Below are 22,731 nucleotides of genomic sequence, written 5' to 3' on the forward strand. Positions count from 1 at the left end.
GTGTCACCTTCCTGTTGTTGTCAGACAGTTGGAGCCTTTTGTTCACTGTGTTTGTGTCGATTGTGAGTTGACAGGAATCTGATGGAGAGAACAAACACAATCCAGCTGCAGTTATTGATCCATCATCTGTTCATTGATTGACACTTTGATGATGACTCCTGACATGATGAAGATGGTTGAATGTGTGCTGCTTTGTTTTCATGAATCCCATTAAAAACACACTTACACTTCCTCAGACCTGGTCTCAACCATCGGACTCCAGCAGGCTCCACCCTGAAAGGAGGAGGGGGGTCAGAGCAGCACAGTCAGCATGCACACATGGACATTACATGGCTCTCATACACACACTGTTACACACTGAGCTCAAAGCTCGGCTCCACTGTTTTATTCAAAGAAATCTACATTTATTTATCAGCACATTTAAAAACAGCTTGAGCCAAAGTGCTGCACAGAGTAGAGAGAAAATAGGAAACATACACAGTAATTACTATAAAGACTCGTCAGAATTGAAAGCTACAGAGTACAAATGTGTTTCCAACCGGGTTTTAAAAATGTCGAGTGTTGGTGACGACCTGATGTGAAGGGCGACTGTTCCAGAGTTTGGCTGCAGCCATCGATAAAGCTCACCTCTGTTTTTACGTCTAGTTCTGGTCAGAAGCTACTTATCTGCAGACCTGAGGGCTCGACTTGGATTATTTTGTTAAAGAGAGATAAGATGGAGCCAATCCATTCAGAGATTTAAAGACAAACAACAAGATCTGGAAGTGGATTCTACCACGTACTGGTAACCAGTGGAAAAAGCTGGAAAAAGCTGGTGATGGGTCGTCTAGCACAGACCCACCGCTGGAACCAGACAATTCATGAGGGAGAGAACTGTGACAGCGCCGTTCCTTCACTTGACCTCAGTCGCTCTCGTCTGCTCCCTCGTAACACTGCTCTTTATTGAGGTTACATGAATATGCATAAGTTCATTAACATATGACGTCTTACACAGGTATGAACAAAGAGTACCAGTCTGTGCATAGTGTAGGTGTGTGTGTGTGTGTGTGTGTGTGTGTGTGTGTGTGTGTTCCAGATGTGACCCTGTGACCCCAAAGCCGGTGCTAAGAGTCCAGTGGTCCCCCTAACAAAGGGCTCTTATACTTAACCAGAGGTGGATGCAAAATACCAGGGAGATGAGAGAGCGAACCGGGTTGCCAGTCTTAAAACAGATCTACTGAGGCAGCAAGATTTCTTCAAGAAAGCAACCAAAGAGAATAATGCAGCAGTCGAAGCCACGTGGTTAGTGAGATGATTGCTAAAGCAGGGAAGCCATTCACAGAAGGTGAATTTGTCTAAAAGTGCATATTGCAGGCTGCAAATATAGTCTGTCCGGGAAAGAAAGGTCAGTTTAGCAACATCAGCCTTTCTGCCAACACCGCAGCAGATCGCATTTCTGACCTGTCAAGTGACATTTATGACCAACTGTGTGAGAAAGCCAAATGTTTCAGTGTATACTCAGTCGCTCTTGATGAGACCACAGACATCACCGACACTGCCCAGCTCCCAATGTATGTCCGTGGTGTTGATGACAGTTTTGAAGTGATGGAGGAGCTGCTCACAGTAATTCCAATGCATGGCCAGACCACCGCTCAGCAGATATTTACAAGCTGTGTGATGCCATTGAGAATGTTGGTTTGCCATGGAAGAGGTTTGTTGGAATAACAACAGATGGAGCGCCATCAATGACAGGGAGGAAAAATGGACTGGTGGCACTTGTTCAAAAAAAACTGGAAGAGGAAGGCGTGGAGGAGGCCATTGCTCTGCACTGCATTATCCATCAGCAGGTCCTTTGCAGCAAATGCCTGAAGTTTGACAATGTGATGTCTATTGTTGTGAAATGCATCAACCAAATCAGATCCAGGGGCTTAAAGCACCGAAGGTTCTGTGCTTTTTGAGAGGAAATGGAGTCAGAATATGGGGATGTGCTCGACTTCACTGAGGTACGTTGGCTCAGCAGGGGAAATGTATTAAAGAGACTTTTTGAGTTGAGAGCAGAAGTGAAGCCTTCATGGAGAAGGATGGAGTTAGTGTTCCTGTGCTAACTGATCCCAAATGGCTCATGGACTTAGCTTTTCTTGTTGATATAACACATGAGCTTAATGTACTGAACAAGACGTTACAAGGCCAGGGGCAACTTGTCAGTGCTGCCTATGACAACGTGAGAGCATTCTCCACAAAACTTGCGCTCTGGAAAGCTCAGCTCTCTCAGACAAACCTTTGCCATTTCCCAGCATGCAAGGCACTCGTGGATGCAGGCACACCATTCAGTGCTGACAAGTATGTTGATGTCATTTTGAGGCTACAGGAGGAATTTGATCACAGATTTGCTGACTTCAAGACACACAGAGCCACCTTTCAAATTTTTGCGGACCCCTTCTCCTTTGATGTGCAAGATGCCCCTTCTGTGCTTCAAATGGAGCTCATTGAGCTGCAGTGCAACTCTGAACTCAAAGCAAAGTTCAGAGAGGTGAGTGGAAAAGCAGACAAGCTTGGACAATTTTTGAGAGAATTGAGCCCTAGTTTCCCTCGGCTTTCCCCAATGTTCAAGCGGACCATGTGCCTTTTTGGTAGCACATACTTGTGCGAAAAGCTCTTCTCCACTTTGAACTTCAATAAGTCCAAGTACAGGTCCAGACTTACGGCTGAACATCTTCAAGACATACTGAGGGTCGCAACTGCTTCCTCCCTCAGGCCAAATCTGGCTCAGCTATGCGAGAGGAAACGCTGCCAGGTCTCTAGCAGCAAGGAGTAGGCAAGAGAAGCCATGTTCAGAAGAACAGTTCATTTTCTACAATGTTCCATTCAAGTTCAGAAGAAGGTTATAGAACTGTTAATACAGACATTTCAATCTAAATACAGCAGATATAGAAGACTGAAAAAAAACTCATAAGTTCACTGACTAAAAATATCTTATTATTGTTTTATTTATTACAGATTGATTTATTTTCTTATTAACTCTTCATTTGTTTATTTATTTTTCATGTTTTGTGTAAAAAAATAAATAAAGAAATTTGAGAAGATTGGAATTTTTTAACCATGCCTTTCTTGTGGAAAACCTAATGCGGCCCATCCTCACCCAGACTCTGCCTGCAGCGGCCCCCAGCTAAATTGAGTTTGAGACCCCTGTCCTACACCACAAATCAGTAAGAGAGGGTACGACCTCTTTCATGGCCCCAAGTGGTGTGTGCATGCCAGAGCACTCTGGAAGGCACACAAAGTCTTTACAAACTACTAAGGATCAAACCTCTATCATCATGCAATCAATTATACAACTCTAAGCATATATGAGTAAATATTTCTAAGCATAAATGACAATCAACAATATAAACCTTACAGCTGGTTTTAATAACAGAATTAATTTGTTTCTCAAATGAGAAAGAACTTTTTAGAAACACTCCTAAATCTTTAGTTCTTAACTTTTCCAGTGGGCCAAGGTCAACATTATCTGCTAATGCTAAATAGGCTGCCGTTATTAACTAATGCTAATTTGATGTGAATTAGCATTATGCACTAATGCTAACACTTACTTTTTAACAATGTGAGTAGCTAATGCTAACACTCTTTTTCCTAGCATTACAACATCTGAGCTGCTAATGCTAAGTAGGCCACCATTAGCACCTACGTCTAATTAAAGGCAAATACGCATTGGAACCTAATGCTCATATCGTTTTCCTTTGCTTTCTAACAATGTGAGCAGCTACTTCTAAATAGCATTAACTAATAACAGCAGTCTAATTTAATGCAAGTTAGCCTCATTTAGCCTCATCTATTTTTAGGTGAATTAGCATTATGCTAATTCCGCAGAAACGCTTATGCTAACAATTTTTTTTTCGTACTTTTTAACAATATGAGTAGCTAATGTGAACACTATTTTTCATTCCCCTGCAATGTGAAGACTTAATGCTAAATAGGATGCCATTAGTGGCCAATTCTAATTTTAGGTGAATAACCATTAGCAGCTAAGGCTAATACCATATTTTCTAATTTGACGTGAATTAGCATCCTCCGCTAATGTTAATTCTTTTCCCTTGCATTATAACAATGTGAGCAGCTAATGCTAAGAAGGCTGCTGTTATTAGCTAATGCAAATTTGATGCAGGTTTAGCATTATTGGGTAATGGTAACACTTTTCCTTCCTTTTTAACAATGTTTGCAGCTAGTGCTAGGTAGGCTGATGCTAGCAGCTAATGCTAATTTGATGTGAATTAGCATTATATTAGTGAGTAGTTAATACTAAGTAGACTGCCATTACTGGCTAATGCTAATTTTAGGTGAATAGGAATTGGCAGCTAATGCTAATACCATATTTTCTTGCTTTATAACAATGTGACCAGCTAATACTTAGTAGGTTGCCGTTATTAGCTAATACTGATTTTTGGTGAATTAGCATTATCCCCTTTTGCTAACAATTTGTTTTGTTACTTTTTAACAATACGAGTAGCTAATATGAACAATTTTTTTATTCAATTTTAACTTTTCCCCTGCGATGTGAAGAGTTAACACTAAATAGGACGCCATTAGTGGCTAATTCTAATTTTAGATGAAAAAGCATTAAAAGCTAATGCTAATACCATATTTTCTTGCTTTAAATCAATATTAGTAGCTAATGCTGAGTACCAAGCCATCATTAGCTAATGCTAATTTAGGTGAATTAGCATTAACCACTAATGCTAACAATGTTTTTGCCAACTCTTTTCCCTTGCATTATGACAATATAAGAAGCTAATGCTAAGAAGGCTGCCATTATTAGGTAATGCTAATTATTATGTGTGCTAGCATTATCTGCTGCTGCTAGCAATGTTTTAGCTTACCTTTTAACAATATCAGCAGCTAATGCTAACCAGTGTTGGTCAAGTTACTTGAAAAAAGTAATCAGTAACTAATTACCGATTACTTCCCCAAAAAAGTAAGCCCGTTACTTTACTGATTACTTATTTTCAAAAGTAATTAATTACTTAGTTACTTACTTTTTAAAAACACAATTTACAACCTGAATAGGTGATAAAGCGATAGATCTTTCAGCCCAATTCTGCTTTTTCTACATAATCATCATACAAAATGTAATCAAATGGAAATGTCCCTTTTTAAAACTTGTTTTATTAGTTTTAATCTTTTAACTTTATGCATCAAGCAAAAATTTTATTATATGCAACATTCTCTGACTGGAAGAAATTTGTTTAACATTTAAACTTATTTTCTGCACATAAAATATTTTTTTGTATGTGTTTACACTCACTCTTTTAAATAGATGCAAGTAAAACACAGCAGAAAATAAATAACATCAAAGACTAATGGTCCTGTTGCTCTATTTTCACCTGTAAAGCAGGAGTAGGGTAGGCAGAGGTTTACACTGGTGCAGGTGTGCCGCGGTCAGTTGAAGAATCCGCGAGTTTCTCTGTGAATTTCCCATTACATCGTAGCGCACTCGGTGCTTGCTTGGAAGTTTAGGGGGGGCTTTTCACTGTAAAAATACGTTTTCTTCCCATGCACAACGGATGCTAATGTTTTTGTCACTTTTTATGGAATCAAACTCAAAGTAAGGTCAGGACTTCCACGCTTTAAACGCTGCACGCTCATACTCTCTCTGCACTCGATATATGATCCATTGTTGATCTGCACACAGCTGTTGTCATAAACATCGCACTTGCTTACGTCACTGTCATGAGACATTCTCGCAAAAAAATCACGGTTTTAGTAACGCAGTAACGCAGCATTCCTACGGGCAAGTAATGGTAATCTAATTACCGTTTTTGCAATAGTAATACCTTACTTTACTCGTTACCTGAAAAAAGTAATCAGATTACAGTAACGCGTTACTGCCCATCTCTGATGCTAACATTACCTTCATTCCAGTTAAGCCTATTTAGCATTAATTAACTTCATTTAGCATTAAGAAGTTTATGCTAAATAGGCTACCATTAGTGGCTAATGTTAATTTTAGGTGAATAAGCATTGGCAACTAATGGTGGCTGTAGCTCAGGTGGCAGAGCGGATCAGCCACTAATCAGAAGGTCGGTGGTTCGATCCCCGGCTGCTCCAGTCTGCATGCCAAATATCCTTGGGCAAGATACTAACCCCATGTTGCTCTCCGATGCATCCATCGGAGTGTGAATGTGTACGAATGTTAGATACTCAGCACTTAAACTTAGAAGTGCTTGTGTGAATGGGTGTGATTGGGTGAATGAATTAGCTGTATAAAAGCACTTTGAGTGCTCGGACAGAGTAGAAAAGCGCTATATAAGAACCAGTCCATTTAATGCTAATACCATATTCTCTTTTGTTATAATGATGTGACATTAATGCTAAATAGGCTGCCATAAGTGACTCTTTTCCCTTGCATTATAACGATGTGAAGGGTTTATGCCAAGTAGGCTCCCATTAGTGGCTAACGCTAATACCCTTTTGTCTTGTGTTATAATGATGTGAAACGTTAATATTGTTCTCAAACAACAGAATGAGAATGAAATATTGATTCTAACAGGGCCCATAAAAAGAATTAGCTAAGCAGCATTAACTTATCAGAGTTTCCATCATGGTCACACAAATCCTTAGCAGAGCAAAGTGGCCTACTTAGCAATAGCTGCTCAAGTTGTAGAAAGCAAAGGGAAAACAGTATTAGCATTAGCTGCTAAATGTGCACTTGAGATCAAATCTATTTTGAATTCAGCCGTGAATGTAGAGTTTCCAGTAAGCTTCCATTTCCAGATGTTAGCTGCTACTGTCTGGCTCATTGTCACACACACAGACTGAAATGATTCACAGCCTTGTTTCATCCTTCTGTCAGTGTAACTGACTGTCACTGTGACTGTGGACATACAGCATGGGAAACATACACATGGCTGACACTTTATTAGGTACACAGTGCCCACTATCTCAGGTATAGTACACCTGTGACCTAATAAAGTGTATCTGAAGTTACAAAATGTTGTCTCTGTCCAAATATTTATGGACCTAACTGTAGGTCTACTTTTAATTAAACTCTCAACATGACTCATCAGTTATCATTAATGTTCCTGCAAACAGACTCCTTGGAGACCCCTACATAAATATCCATGTACTATCCAGCTAGACTAGTGTGTCTGTCCCTGAAAATATTCCTGCATGTGTGATTGTTCATGTTTCATTTGCAGGAAACAAACAAGAAGTGAGTGAAGGACACAGGAAATGTTTCCAGCTCTTCCTCCTCTATCAGACATTCTCTCCATACCTGAGAGTGTCCAGTCTCCAGCCTGGATCCTTCAGTCCAGCCAACAGCAGCTTCAGTCCTGAGTCACCTGGATGATTGTAGCTCAGGTCCAGCTCTCTCAGATGGGAGGGGTTGGAGCTCAGAGCTGAGGCCACAGAAGTACAGCCTTCCTCTGTGATCAGACAGCCTGACAGACTGAAGACACACAAAACAACAATCCGTCTTTTATCCATCTCTATGGCAGCATAACTAAGGGATGGTTCAGGGTCACCTGATCCAGCTCTAACTATAAGCTTTATCAATAAGGAAAGTTTGAAGCTGATCTTCAAAGTAGAGATGGGGTCTTTCTAATGATCTCAAACTGGAAGCTGCTTCCACACCCAGTCCAACATAGCCAGGCTTTCTTTGCTGCTTTGACAAAACCTCAAATCCCAGTCAGAGATGATGAGCATCATCACAGTGATGATCATTTCTCTGTTAACCCAGGCTTTTTGCTTCAGGATCTGTGCACGCTCACAGAACAAGGAGACCTTTAAACATCATTTCACTAAATGGATGGACTGAGCTCAGCCTACAGATGAACTGGTGCCAGAGATCATAAAGAACATCAAACAGTCAAATTCAACACTTTTAATGGAAATATGAGATTAATGCTGCAGACAATCATGATCCTGCTGAATTCATGAACATCAAGAATGCAGCGAGTGGTAAAATAAAGATTTGACCTCAGTGTGCTCAGTGTTACTGTCTATTCCTAACATATTCCTAACATGATAGCTGCACTTTAGAGCTCTAAAACTGGAACTGACACATATTTAAACTCTACATGTTACTCAGTACATTCAGTTCTGACACTCGCCCACAGTCCAACAAAGGAAATGTGGAGATCACATCAGTTTGTCACCAAAGTCTAATTATTCCATTGTTTAATTTTTAGCAAAGTTGAGTTTTTTATCGTCGGAGTACTTCATGTCTGAAGTATCACTTAAATGCATTACACGCTGTTGATGGCAGCAAACAAACCACCCAAACAAACAGAGGTGGGAGACTTGGGCAGACTACGTAGATTCAGCTGGTGGGAGGAGTCTAGATAAACCAAAGAAAGACAAGGTAACAAACGCCACAGTGAAGTGAGTAGCTACAAACTGCAGGCTGATTAGTGTTGTTGAAGAAGTCGGTCTGAGGAACGTTCTTAGGATCAACAAATGACGGTATGTATTAGCCTCAAGACGCACCATCACAAGAAGAACACATGAGCTGTAGAAAAAGGAGAGACTACGAAAGCCACGGTGTTACAACATGAACCTGCTGTTGGTCTCTCTGGAGACTACTGGACGTAGCTGGGTAACCATGGTTACCTGGGAGTTACAGAAACGTGCAGAACATGTGATTCATGTTGCACAGCAGTGGGACATTTGAAATAAAGTCAGCACACTCAGTACAGATAGTGCATCAAATAGGATGCTGCTGCCAGACGTCTTCCTTTGAACACGTCCCTGCATCGCGCACAACACCAAGGTTGCCATGGCAATCACAGCTAACAGGGACAAAGTGCACAGCTGGAAGCCTGCAGGTATATTTAACATGATGTATTTCTCAGTGTCCTGTCTGTGTGTGAGAGACAAACAGCCTCTGTATGTGTGTGTAAATACAGCATGAATATGTAGAGGACATGTTTGTGAATATAAGTAAATGAATGCTCTGCGTCATTTGAATCTTTGATTCTTGTTTCTGTTGCAGGTCTGTGACTGAACTTCTGGGAGGAGAAACGTTGGTTTCATGCTCTGTGATTCTGTGTTTTGTCATCTCTCTCAGGTGATGGAGAGCTCAGATGATGACCCCGCCTACGTGGTCAAATTCAAGTCTACATTCAGAACAGACCTGGAGACACGCAAGCAAAATGCCAACATTGTATATATGAAAAACTGCTGCTGTACTGGAGCCAGATTCAAAGAGCTCAAGTGTTTACCCAGATCTTACTGAACTTACTGAAGGAACAGAGGGTTGTTGGAGGGAAACCTGTGGAAGCAATAACAACCGAGCCACCAGAGAAAAAGTTGGCCCTATTGGTGCTTCATCAGAGTGTGATTGTGAACAGGAGGAAGACTCAGCTGAGAACAGTGTGGTGGATACAGAGCAGAGCCCACCATCAGTACAGAGGCCTGTCCATTAGAATGCTGCTCCAAACATGCAGCACATGTACTTGGCCACAGCTGCAACATCTGTACATGTGAAAGGTTGTTCTCTGTTGCTGCTCATATTGTACAGAAGAAGAGAGTTTCTTTATCATCAGAAAATGTCAATGAGCTTGTGAGTCTTAGCAGCTGGCTCGGTGCAGAGGAGGAAGAACATGTCAAGTCAGAGGAAGATAAATGCAGTTCATGTTTTCAACTCAACCTGGACTATTGAAAGAGTTTTTCTTTGTCTTGTTTCTGACTGAGATTCTCCAAAGGAAATCCAGCACAAACACACACTTCACACACTCAAAGTCCCTACACAGTAAATGAGCTGATTAGCGTTTGTGCTGCTCCCTGATAACAGAACAACAGTTCTGCTGGTTCCTGTTCTGAAAACACACATTTATAAATGTTCACTTGCTGTTGATCAAAGGTATGTTGGTGGCTCTGGACGCTGAGGGCCACTTTGTAAAAAACTAGATCAAATGTTAACGTCCTGGCAGAGGCAAAGAACTTTGATTTGATATTTGATTAGATTTATGTTTCAGCTCAGACTGACAGAAATATTTGAACTGCTGCTGTGTTAAAGGGAACACTGCTGTTAGAAAGCACCTGATTTGTTTCTGCACACTGAATGTTGCACTTCTCATACTGCAGTACTATTAAAATAACTACACAATACACTACTTTTGAACTCATGATTGAATGTTGCTGTAACAAAGCCATTAATGGTGATTCAAAGTGTTCATGGTTTCCCAGCACAAAGAATGATTGCACAAGTGTGACTGATCCACTTTGTAATGTGTGTGTAGCCCACACTGTGTGTCACTGTGTCACAGGTGAGTCTGTGTGTCCAGGTTCTATGAGGAGAACAGGATATAGTGACTGAGTCCAGCAGCTTAAAGTCTGACTCCATCCTACATTTAAATAACTCACACCAACAACTGAATACCTTTGCCTTTGTGTAGCTGACACTTCATTTTAATGTCCTTCTATTCTGGTTCATCTGGTTTCAGTTTCTATAAGCACACAGGTTTCATCAGTGACTCTATGACCTCAGTAATCTTTGCTGGGCCTTAATGCTCGGAACAAAGCTGCACATCACAAGACTAAATAGAAATCAGTCTTTCATTTCTCACTGCTGTTTGACTCCAGCTCTCAATGTCCCACCATAACCCATGGAAAGAATTACTGTCCATCCAGGCTGCTGAACATGAAGCTGATGAAGGTGGAGTATTGTGAGGGCTGATGGAGATGATGATGAGGAATCCAGGAGCAGTGGGTGGATGGCACCATCAGCATGAAGGATCAGTGTGAGAATACATCATCATCCACAAAGAAAACCAGTCTGAGTGTCTGACGCTCTTGTTAGAAAGACGCAGTCAGCTTGTCTGCTAGTTAGCTGAGAGCTAACTCACTTGTACATTGAATACCAAACCGTGTAAACCAGGGGTGTCAAACATATGGCCCTTGGGCCAAATCCAGCCCTTGAGATAATTTCATATGTCAAATATTGATGAATTTTCAGGCTTGCTGATAATCAATGTGAGCACAGCTGAGGTTTTATTCTGATGAGCAAACCATGTGGCCAAACACTTTAAGAGACAGACTGGGATCATACCATTATGTGAAAGAAGACGGGAATGTCCCATAGACAGCAAGGGTAGTGTTAGAGACCAGGTACACAGAGAAATGGGAGCTGTATTGAAATGCAAGCGTGTCAGGAAAGAGTGAAAAGGCAAAATGAGCAGCATCTGGCTGCATTTCAGTGATATTGGAGACCAACAAGCTGAGTGCAGAATTTATATAGGAGATATACAGGAGACGCTGAGAGTAGAACTGATAAAATTAGTAGCTGGCTAAAGTGAGACCCATTTTTATTTCCACCCATTTTCCATTGTGGAGGACAAAATGTTTCAAACTCGTCCAGTTATTAAACCTCACATGTTCTTCCTAATAGCAGTAAATGGATAAAAATAAGGCTTTTATGAAAACACAGAATAAAACTTGCTGCCTCTAAAAAGACTAAATGTACAGTTCAGTATTGAATACTACATAAATTAAACTATATAAAGTGTGTCTGAATGGAAGAGATGCAGAAATATGTGCATATAGCACAGAGCCACGGCTCAGTGTCTGAATGAGTCTCACAGACCTGAATGTGCTGTTGAAGCCATTTATAATTATAACGTAATTCTTTACTCGTTTGATCTGCTCCTTACCACAAGCGACCAGACGTAGAAGGTTTTGGACTTTTAACTATATTTTCTTAAGTTTTAAAACTTTTCTTACTGTTAAAAACCTCGTTATAGCTATTCATGCTATACAAAGTAATTAGACATGTGTAGTATCTACAGAAATGTCAGAATCTCAGCTAAAAGTTCACAAAACCATCTCAACAACCACCAAACAGCTGAAACTGCAGGTGAACAGATTACACAAAAAAGATGTAAACACAAATAGGGGGATTTGTGTTTACATCTTTTTTGTGTAATCTGTTCACCTTTTTAAACATGAAGTGTAGTTTTGGACGTTCATTTACTGCTGGTTCAGTGAATTTTGGTTGGACAGTGATGAAACCTGCAGTCTCAGAATCTGTGAGAAGTCTGCTTTCAGCACGCAACAGCACTGTTGTGTTGTGTGCTGTGGATTCACCTCTGCAAACTCACTGTTTTACCATCATGTTTCTACTTAGACAATAACAAACGAAGCAGTTCCCAGGAACTACTTCCTGTCTTGTTAACAAAAGAGTATTTTGCCCTTCAAAACACCTCCACATCTCCACTTATTAGAGGACTGCGTTATTATTAATCTGCTAATTCTGTCAGTTGATGAAAGAAAAATGTTTGATCTCACCTGAGAGTTTCCAGTGTACAGTGTGGACTCTTCAGTCCTTCAGACAGAAGCTTCACGCCTGAATCCTTCAGGTTAATGTTACTCAGGTCCAGCTGTCTCAGATTAGAGGTCTGAGAGCTGAGATCTGAGGACAGAGCTTCACAGCTTCTCTCTGACAGGTCACAGTGACTCAGTCTGAAAAATAACAGATAAACAATTACAAAAATAAAACACTTGTGTTGAAGTGTAATGTGATACTCTTATATTTAGCAATATTTAATCTTGTTTTTGTCAGGAAACTGAGCACTTATGCAGAGCAACATGTGGAGAGAATCAGAGGAGAAGAAGTGAAGAGAGAACAGAAGTAAAACAACACTGAATTGTTCATTGTGCCTTTGATATCAACAAAATGTGTCAAATTTCTTTATTTTGTATTTGTTTTAGTAGAATTGATGATTATCACTTAGATAACAACCACAGGCCAGGTCTAAATTGCACTTTGGTAACAGTTACACCCAGAAATATTTCAGAAATGTGGACAATTTGTGCTCCATTGTATTCAGTATTGAACAAACTGAGTACCGATGATCACTTAATAATTTTGATATTTTATTTGAGTTGTTCCACCTGATTTGTGTTAACTAGAATAAACATTTAAAAACTAAAGCTATGATCACATATTTACTTACAGAGCTTTTTTGGAGGGTTTGACCACTGGCAGCAGCCTCAGAAGAGCCTTTTTAAAGGCTCATGTTCTCACTTAGATCATGTATTTCTACTTACATTGCTTTCTGGGAAAAATGGGGATTACTTTGAAAACAGGAAGTATTTTCCCCAAAAATCAGCCCTGGATTAGTAAATCACTCCAACATATTCTCAGTCAGAAGAAGCTGTCTTGTTATGAGGGAGAGAAGAAAAAGATCGAGGCACAGAAACTTGTTGAAAGAGAGATAAAGCAGCTAAAATCACGTGTAAAAGTAAAGCAGAGCATAAGTTGAATAAAGGACACTCAAGGCTGGCTTGGAAAGGAATGAAGTCCATGGTGGGGATGCAGAACAAGGAGCAAAGATGAATGTGATGCTGAATCAGCAGAAGACTTGGACTCATTTGATTCCAGCTTTGATATCATTGATTTCAATGAAGAGCTTTGTGATTGTAGCAAAGGGCTGGTAGCTCTGAGAGTCTCAGTTATGAGGTGTCTGTGAAGGTTCGCAGTCATCTAAAGAGCTTAGAAAAAAAGGCATCTGGACTTCTTTAAGTTTCTTGAAGAAGTTTGACCTTTCACCTCTCATCCAAGACGCTTCTTTATTTCTAGGGTCAAATGGTGGAGAGTCCCAGATTAGCCTGTGTACAAACAGACTTCAGCTATATGAGAGTGAGTGAATGACAGCACACACAGGACACTCCGATCTCTGAATGTGTGTGACTCAGTGAAAAAGAGGATTGTACTGAATATACTGTGACAGTATATCTGTATATTAAACAGAGTTTAAAGAGAAAGGTGTTTGGATTAAAATGGATTATGCTAAATTGAACGTGCTAATGAAATCTGAACTGACTGAAATGTGAAGTGAAGATAATTCAGATGTAAAAGAGAGAGAGAGAGGGGGTGATAATAAGGTGAGGCTGAAGATCAGTGAAGGGCATGTAAATACCTGATTGGCTGAGTAAATATCAGATCGACAGTTTCACAGTTTTCCCTGTGGATTATAACTTTAAGAAGATTTGACATTCATCAAGGAATCCTGCTCTCCGGATTATTTCCATGAACACTGAGCTGGAACACGTCTACAGTGCTGGAAGTGCCAATCTCACCACCAACCTCTCTGTGCACATTCACTTTTTAACCCTTTGTGAGACACTAAATGTGTAAATCTGAGTATTTATCTATGTTAGTGCAAACACCTCTAATAGGTTGCTTTGGCCTTTCCAAGTAATATCCTCCCTTTGAGTCAGTGGTCCAGGCTCCTAAAATCATCCTAGTTTAACAAGCACTACAATCTAGAGGAGAGCTGCACTAACAGGTGTGACTGATAAGATCTGACCTGCAAGGATACTCAGGTTTATGTATATCAGGACAAGCAGGGAAGACATGGACATCAACTGTCAGGCTGCCTGAGTCCTCTCACCCACATCAGCTCAGAACTCTGCATTATCTACTGAGTCAGATTCAGAGGATCAGGGATCAGAAGTTCTACAAAGATTAGAACCAGACTTCCTGTATAGAGGTCTGCGGGCCTACTGATCCACAGTGTCAGCAAAACTTTCACATCATATTCATCTCAGCACAACTAAAACATGTGACTGACTTCAGAATTTCAAGTCCACATCCTGGAAGCTCCAGAAAACAACACAGATGCTTCACTCCTGGATCCTGCAGCTTGTTGTTGTTACTCAGGTCCAGCTCTCTCAGATGGGAGGGGTTGGACTTCAGTGCTGCTGCCAGATAATCACAGCTGATCTCTGACAAATCACAGCTCCTCAACCTGTATAAAGAATGAAAGATGTAAGTTTATTAGACAAAGTGTGAGCTTGAAATCATTCAGTGTTTCATCATCTGTTCAGAGCTGAAGAAGGTTCAGAATGTAGAAGTTTAGAAAATGGAAACTCCAAACAGCTGAAGCCAACAGGAAGCAGCTTCAAACAAACAAGAGAAAAAAAATGAATTTTTCACATTGAAGTTGTACATTTATCATAAAGTTGTCAAGTTTTGCCATGTGAAGTAAAAAAAACTGAACAGGAATCCTCAGAGTTGAACCCTTTGTACAGAGGTTCAGGTTCCTCTTCAGGTCCCAAAGTGCAGAACAACAAGGTTTCAAACAGCTTCATTCCAGCAGCCACAGAAATGTAATCAATCAATCAATCTTTATTTATAAAGCACTTTCCATACAAAAAAAATGTAGCACAAAGTGCTTTACATGGTTAAAAGCAGCCCACACCGCCCCGCCCTCCAACTCACTCCCCACACTTTCATTAACATAAGCAATGTGAATACAGACATATTCCCCCCCCCCACCCCACCCCCCCCCCACACACACACACACACACACACACACACACACGCACATACTTAAAAAGTAAAATTGGACTGGGTACGCATGAGCCAAGTGAGGAAACAGTATCACGGGGAGCCGTCTGCACCGGAAGCCGGTCACAGACTGCATGCTCCAGGCTTGGCACACAGCAGGAGGGAGGCAAAGAAGCCCCCCAGCCAGGCCGAGAGGACCCCCAGAGCCCTAGCAGCCACGGTCGATCACAGCCCCGGTGCAGAGAGCGCCCTCCGAGGAAAAACTGGAGATATGACACAATAGGATATATTTTGGTAAAAAGATAAAATAAATAAGAACGGGATACAATATAAATATAAATATAAATAGAGTAAGAAGATTAAAAAATGAATAAGAATAAAGTCAATAAATATTAGGTAAAACCTAAATTAACAATAGAATAACAGGATAGAATAAATAAGCGTAAAATAAATAAATGTTAAGCAAAAACCAAATTAAAAAGGTGGGTCTCGAGCCTGTTCTTAAAAACATGTACGTTCTCTGCGGCCCTGAGCTCCTCCGGCAGGCTGTTCCACAGACGAGGACCATACCACTGAAAAGCTGCCTCTCCGTGAGTATGTGTCCTGACTTTAGGGACAATCAAAAGGCCAGTACCAGAGGACCTCAAGGTCCGCGAGGGTTCATATGGTAAAAGCAGATCTGAGAGATAAGAAGGCCCAAGACCATTAAGACATTTAAAGACCAATAAAAGAACTTTAAAATCGATCCTGAAACACACGGGGAGCCAGTGCAGCGATTCTAAAACCGGTGTAATGTGGGCCCACCCTCTCGTCTTCGTCAGCACACGAGCTGCAGAGTTTTTAAAAGTTGTAAAGTTGAAATATTCTTTTTAGGAAGACCAGAGAGCAGGGCATTACAGTAATCAATGTGACTGGTAATAAAAGCATGCATCAACATCTCCGTGTTGGCCCGAGAGAGAATAGGGTGGACTCTGGCTATATTTTTTAGATGGTAAAATCCAATTTTGGTTACATGTTTAATATGTGGGATAAAACCAAGCTCAAAGTGAAAAACAACACCCAGGTTTTTCACTTGTAGCTAAGGACATAGTGAAAATGCCTGTAATTTAGACAAGAGTTTCTCTCTCTGAGCCTCAGGACCGACAATTAAAACTTCAGTTTTGTCCTGGTTAAGCTGTAAAAAGTTTTCTGCCATCCAAGATCTTATATCTAAAATACAGTTAAAAAGGGCATCCATTGGTCTGGTGTCATCAGGAGACACGGAAATGTACAGCTGAGTGTCATCAGCGTAACTGTGGAAGTTCACGCCATGCCTCCTGATGACACCGCCGAGAGGAAGCATATACAAATTAAAAAGTACAGGGCCTAAAACTGACCCTTGAGGCACACCACATGTCATTTTATGGATCTTAGAGGAGCATGTATCCATACTCACCATAAAAGTTCTGTCTGAGAGATAGGAAGTGAACCAGTTGTGTACAGCACCAGAGAGGCCCACCATGTGTTTCAGTCTGTTTAAAAGAATAGCGTGGTCTACTGTATCAAAGGCTGCGCTTAGATCCAGTAGCACCAGGACTGAGAGCTTTTGGGAGTCCCAGTTACATCTAAGATCATTTAAAACCTTTAGGAGAGCAGTCTCTGTGCTGTGGTTCACCTTAAATTCAGACTGGAATATGTCCAGGATCTGTCTATCACTCAAAAAGTCATTAATATGAGTAAAAACAAGTTTTTCTATAATTTTACTTAAAAATGGTAAGTTGGATACAGGTCTGTAGTTATTAAAATCATTACAATCCAAATTGCTCTTCTTCAAAAGGGGCCTCACCACCGCCGTTTTAAAGGCAGCAGGGAAGACACCCAACTGAAGAGAGCAATTCATCATGTATAAAAGCTCAGCTTCAAAAAAATCCATAAAGTGTTTTAAAGAGTGAAGAAGGGATTGGATCTAAAAGACATGTGGTGGGTCTCACTGTGGAGAAAACTTTCTTAAGGTTCTCAGCATTAACCAGGACAAAGCTGTCCAGTGTCTCCTTGGGTACAATCGAGTCCTCAGATGTGTTTAAAATCATATCGCAAGAAGATAAAATATCAGATCTGATGGCGCTGACTTTTCCCCTGAAGTGGTCTCCAAACTGCTCACAGAGCGAGTCTGTGGGGGTTCTGTGGGAGCTGTTAAAATCAGGGTTAAATAAATGATCTATGGTGGAAAAGAGGACCTTGGGATTATTTTTGTTATTACTGATTATTTTGGCAAAGTATGAATTTCTTGAATTCCTTAATGTATTGTACATTTTAAGTTGCTCGCAAAATATTTGATGGTTGATTGTATTTTTATTTTTCCTCCATCTCCTTTCTGCTGCCCTGCTATTTCTTTTGAATTTTTTGACTTCTTCGTTTCTCCAGGGTGATGCATGTTTTACGTTAAGCTTTTTGGTGGTGAGTGGAGCAACGGAGTCAAGGCTTTTCTTCAGTTTGCTGTTAAAATGATTAAAAATAAAATCACAGGGTGCAGGTAAAATCACAGGGGGGCATTCGTCTAAAATCCTGGTTAAATTTGCAGCCACTTCAGAGGTTAGATAGCGCCTCCTCACAGTTTGCACCAAGGTCTCCCGCTGAATAAAACCGGTGATGTTAAAAAACACACAGTAGTGGTCAGAGACAGCCAAGTCAACAACAGAGGACACACTGGCGGACAGCCCATGGGTGATGACCAGGTCCAGGGTGTGTCCTCTGTTGTGAGTCGGCTGCGTGACGTGCTGGGTAAAATCCAAACAGTGAAGAATGTTTAAGAATTCTTTTGATGCAGGGTCAGAAGGATTATCTATGTGCAGGTTAAAATCACCGGTTAAAATTTTGATGTTATATTTTGAATGTATGTTTGTTAAAAATTCTGAGAATTCCTTGATAAAAGCAGCACTGTCTTTAGGTGGTCTATAAATTGTGACAGATAAAACTGGAGGGCTGCTGAAAACAATAGCAATAACAATAATAAAATAACATAATAAAAATAACAATAGGAATTCGAAAGTGGTAAAATGATCAAATAAAATTTGTTTGGTGGTGAGTGTGTTGTTGGTTAAAGATACAGTCCCACCACCTCTCTTACCATTTCTAATAGAAAAAGAGAAATTAAAATTTGGTGGGGAGGCCTCAGTGAGAACAACTGGTGCATCCGAACCCAGCCATGTTTCAGTTAAAAATAAACAGTCAAGTTTATTATCTAAAATTAAATCATTAATAATAAAAGACTTGTTCAACAGAGAGCGGACATTTAAAAGACCGGTGGATTTTTGACAACAGAGTTGAATGGATGTTGACATTTTTGAAGAGTCCGGAGGTTATTGATGTTTTTGGAGTTACTGGATTTATGATAATTCTGTTGCTCTCTGTTTGTGATTATGACGGGTATTGTGTTGACTGTGGGAGAGAAAGGTCCGAGTCCAGAGTTTTGTGTATTACTGTTAAAAGTGGAACAAATATAGGAGCTGGGAACAGGGGAACATCAGTCAGTGACAGACAGATCAGCAGGTAATGTCGGTTTGGGGTAGTGACAGGGCGGTGTGCGGGAGTGCTGTACACCAAATGCCAAATTGGCGGACAGCAAACGGCGTCCCCAGGCGTTGAGGTGGAAAGATGCCTCCTCTCCCAGAAGGCATCAAAATTGTTAATAAAACCCACGCCATGGGAGACACAGGCGGAGGAAAGCCAGGTGTTAAGGCTGAGCAGCCGGCTGAAACGGCCTATCCCTCTGCCACAGGTGGGGGTGGGCCCAGAGATAAAAGCACTCACCTGCAACTGACCAAGGAGGCTGAAGAGTTGGAGGAAGTCCAGCTTCATTAGCTCGGATTGCTGTTTGGGGATGTCATTGGTGCCGATATGGATGATGAGCCGATTGGCCTGTGGGTGGGATGCCAGAATGTTGGGAATTCTGTACGCTATGTCGGCAACGGTGGCTCCCGGGAACGACAGCGTGAGCGCCCCCCCCTCATCCGCACGTTCGTGACGATGGAATCCCCGAGGACCAGCGTGGAGAGAGGAGGTGCCATCGGGGGCTGCTGGCCATCTGAGACACCCGCGCCGCGTGTTCAGATGGAGATGCGCCAGCCGGACTGCGTGAGTGACTCCCAGGTAGCCGCGCCATGGGTCCTCTTCTCTGAGGAGCCGGGGTGAAGCACAGCTCTCCGTGGTGAGTTTGCACCACAGCGTCGGGTTGCCTGCCGCGGCTCCGGGGGCGTAGTGGTGGAGATGGCGCAGACCTCAGCGACACAGCGGGATGGCAAGGGCTAGCGGCCAGAGGAGGAAAGTCCACAGGATCCAGGACATTGAATTTATTCTCCAGTACTACCGCGCTGGAGGGGTGAGGGTACGAGAGACGGATCCTCCTGGCCCCTCTGCAGCCACCGCGCGTCTCAACCATGGTCCATGGCGCTGGTTGGAGTGGAGTGGAGTTGGGTCTGGCCCCTAGCTGAAACCAGGAGTTCTCGTCCGTGGCAGAAACACCAGCGACGCAAGTTGAGAGCCTGTGTTGTCTGTTGGCGGGATCTTGGGACACAGCAGCTGGGTGGTTCACTGTGTCGGCTAGCTCAGCGCTAGTAGCGGTGGTTTGAGCTTTGCCAAGGAGGATCGTGTCAAGTTCGCGTTCAGCCCCCTGGATTTGGTATAGCGTGGATATCCTTTGTTCCAGCTCGATCACTTTTTGGCTCAGGTTGATGCAGCTTTCACAAGTGGATGTTGTAAGTGGTGCCATTCCGAAATCTCGTACCGGCAACAGCGTCAAAAACAAAAACAAACAGCGTCAAAAACAGAAACTGCCACTTTAGCTTACGTTAGCTAGTTGTGGCAGTTGCTAGCCTCCTGTTCTCTAGCAACTCCTGTTCTTGTACAAACAGTGAACACAGTTGTTTTTCTGGTGAGACAGCTTGAGTTTTCTCGGTTTCTCTCTGTTTTTACTTGTTGTCCGTTTTTGTTCTTACAAGGATTCTAAAGGAAAGCAAGAGAGCAGCAGAAAGAGTGCGTCTGTCGGGTATGATGGGTATTGTAGAGAAAATTCTTTGGATCTCTTGGTTGTGTTGTATGATGCTGTGTTTGCATATCTGGTGTCTGTGTTGCTTTGTGAGGAGGGATCATCCACTGCAGCTCCAGATAAACAGAGCTGGACCTGAACCTGGTAGCTTCACTTAGAAGACACTTGTGACGGGAACGTGTGAGAAGTTTTGTGCATACAAGTGTTGATTTTGAGTCTGGGACGAGGTCTCCACAGTGTTTGTGGAGATCCACATTCTTCATACTGCCTGTGAGAAGCTGCAGACATTTCTCCTCCAAATCCACTGAGCAGCTGCTCGTGGTGGTATTAGCTTCATGTGTGCATGTTAGCATGAAGCCTCGGTGACACTCTGCTGTGGACACGGTCACAGCTGGACGCCTGATGGACGACTCGTCCTTCCTGTTAAACGTCTTTGAGGTGAGCTTGAAGCTGTTGCTTGGGGCGCATGCACAGCTGGTTATTGTACTGGAAATGTTCTGCAGACGATTCCACGGGCTCACAACAAAGCTCAGTTTGGACGACGCTGTGCACGCTCCAATGCTTATTGGTTGGAAAGTGGGCGGGAACAGGAAGAGAGCGACAGCAGCGTTCAGCACAAACAAGGAGGATCAAAGAAGAAGAACATGAGAAGCTCAGATGGAGGCTGCAGTGGGCATTTTTCATTGTTTTAACACTCGCTTTCACTTCAGCTTTCACTACAAAGAGTAGAACCAGACTTCCTGTATGCGGGCCTACTGATCCACAGTGTCAGCACAACTTTCACGTCATATTCATCTCAGCACAACTAAAACATGTGACTGACCTCAGAGTTTCAAATCGACATCGTGGATTCTCGAGAAGAACACACAGCTGCTTCACTCCTGAATCTTGCAGTTTTTTGCAGTCTACACTCAGGTCCAGCACTCTGGGATACGAGGGGTTGGACTTCAGAGCTGCTGCCAGATAATCACAGCTGATCTCTGACAAACCACAGTCCTTCAATCTGTATGAAGAAAGAAAGATGTAAGTTTATTAGACAAAGTGCTTGAAATCATTCAGTGTTTCATCATCTGTTCAAAGCTGAAGAAGGTTCAGAATGTAGAAGTTTAGAAAATGGAAACTCCAAACAGCTGAAGCCAACAGGAAGCAGCTTCAAACAAACACAACAAGAGAAAAAACTCTGAATGTTTCACATTAAAGTCATACATTTATCATAAAAACATGGAAAAGTCGTGTTTTTCCTTCAAGGAACAACATGGCTTCACTTTGGGAAGCCAAGTGTGAAAGAAATGGACATATTATAAGTCCAACACCTTTTTCCAGTCACATTATTAAAGCAGACAAACTACAAGCTCATTTTCATTCCAACAAGTCATCTTCTCACCCTTTATCATTATTGTTATTATTCAATATTTATGGAGGATGTTTTTAAATTAGGCTCAAATATTTTACAGACATTTCATCCCATGTAAGTTTGGCCTAATGCTGGGCCGGATTATCCAGCACACACTCTGACCACAGGGCCAGGGGCCACACACAGCTGGGCTCCAATCCAAGAGACAGGAAAGAAACCAACACAATAATAAAAAGCACCATGTGATCTTCTTACATCTCCAAAACAAACGTAGTAAAAACATGAGCATATTTGTTTCCTGATAAAATGATGTAACAGGTAGAATAGAGTAAAGTGGTGGTGTTACAGTCTTTCTCCCCTCTGCTGCCGAGGCTGTTAGTCTCTCCCAAACTCAGCTACAGGACTTCCAAATGAATGAAAGCACCAGAAGTGGCTTTACAAATGAAAGAGGAAGAGGAGAAGAAGAAGAAGAAGACAAGAGGGAGGCCACCCTGACCCTCAATCCAGCTGAAAACATCACACTTCCATTAAAGTAGGTGAGAAAATGTTGCGCAGGTTGAGCTGCTGGCTAATCTGGAGGCTGTAGCAGCAGCTCACAGTCACAGTGGATTTTCACTCATGAAAAAGCTCTGGCTGCTTCATTTCTCATTTCATATCCCAGACTTTAAGGCTTCAGTGAAGCTGTACTGTGATGCTTCCTCTCCATATTCAGCCCAATGTGCTCTGTATTGTTTTATGCAGGTCATCTAAACAGGAATGAGCAGCTCATTTCACTTTAAAAGGTTGGAACTGTAAAGAAAACAAACAGAGCTCATAAACTGAAACTGATTTAATTTTTTCAGCTGGAAAATTTTAGTTGTTCCTTTTTCAATACATACATAATTATATTTACAGTAATTCTTATCATTCCCCTTTTCCCTGTCAGTCACCGCCAATGTTCCCTCTAATGTTTCATGTGTCTGAGCGAACACACAAACTCCCTGAGCGTCCCTTGGACCACTATGAGCAACAGCAGACGTGTGGACTGTGGTCACGCCAGCATCTAATCCATCCAAGTTACATGTTTATTAAAATAATCAAATTACA

General features: G+C 41.7%; 1 protein-coding gene across 4 annotated transcripts in view; it reads right to left on the minus strand.

The window, feature by feature from the left end:
• The window catches only part of LOC102776271 (protein NLRC3-like), a 283,171-nt gene that overhangs the window by 246,403 nt on the left and 14,037 nt on the right, over positions 1-22,731 (minus strand). The window contains exons 4-5 of one of the 4 annotated variants that reach the window (XM_087837993.1): positions 19,006-19,014; positions 9,859-9,869 (exon numbers count right to left, since the gene is read on the minus strand). The exons of 2 other annotated variants lie outside the window; for them this stretch is intronic. In XM_087837993.1, coding sequence (XP_087694119.1) covers positions 9,859-9,869; positions 19,006-19,014 — 20 coding nt within the window. Of the gene's footprint in view, positions 1-226; positions 274-9,858; positions 9,870-19,005; positions 19,015-22,731 lie in introns of all 4 variants that reach the window. One more of the 4 variants, XM_087837998.1, reaches the window with a different exon arrangement.

Source organism: Neolamprologus brichardi, chromosome 3 (assembly GCF_056152115.1).
Source record: "Neolamprologus brichardi isolate AB-2024 chromosome 3, ASM5615211v1, whole genome shotgun sequence".
Lineage (NCBI taxonomy): Eukaryota > Metazoa > Chordata > Actinopteri > Cichliformes > Cichlidae > Neolamprologus > Neolamprologus brichardi.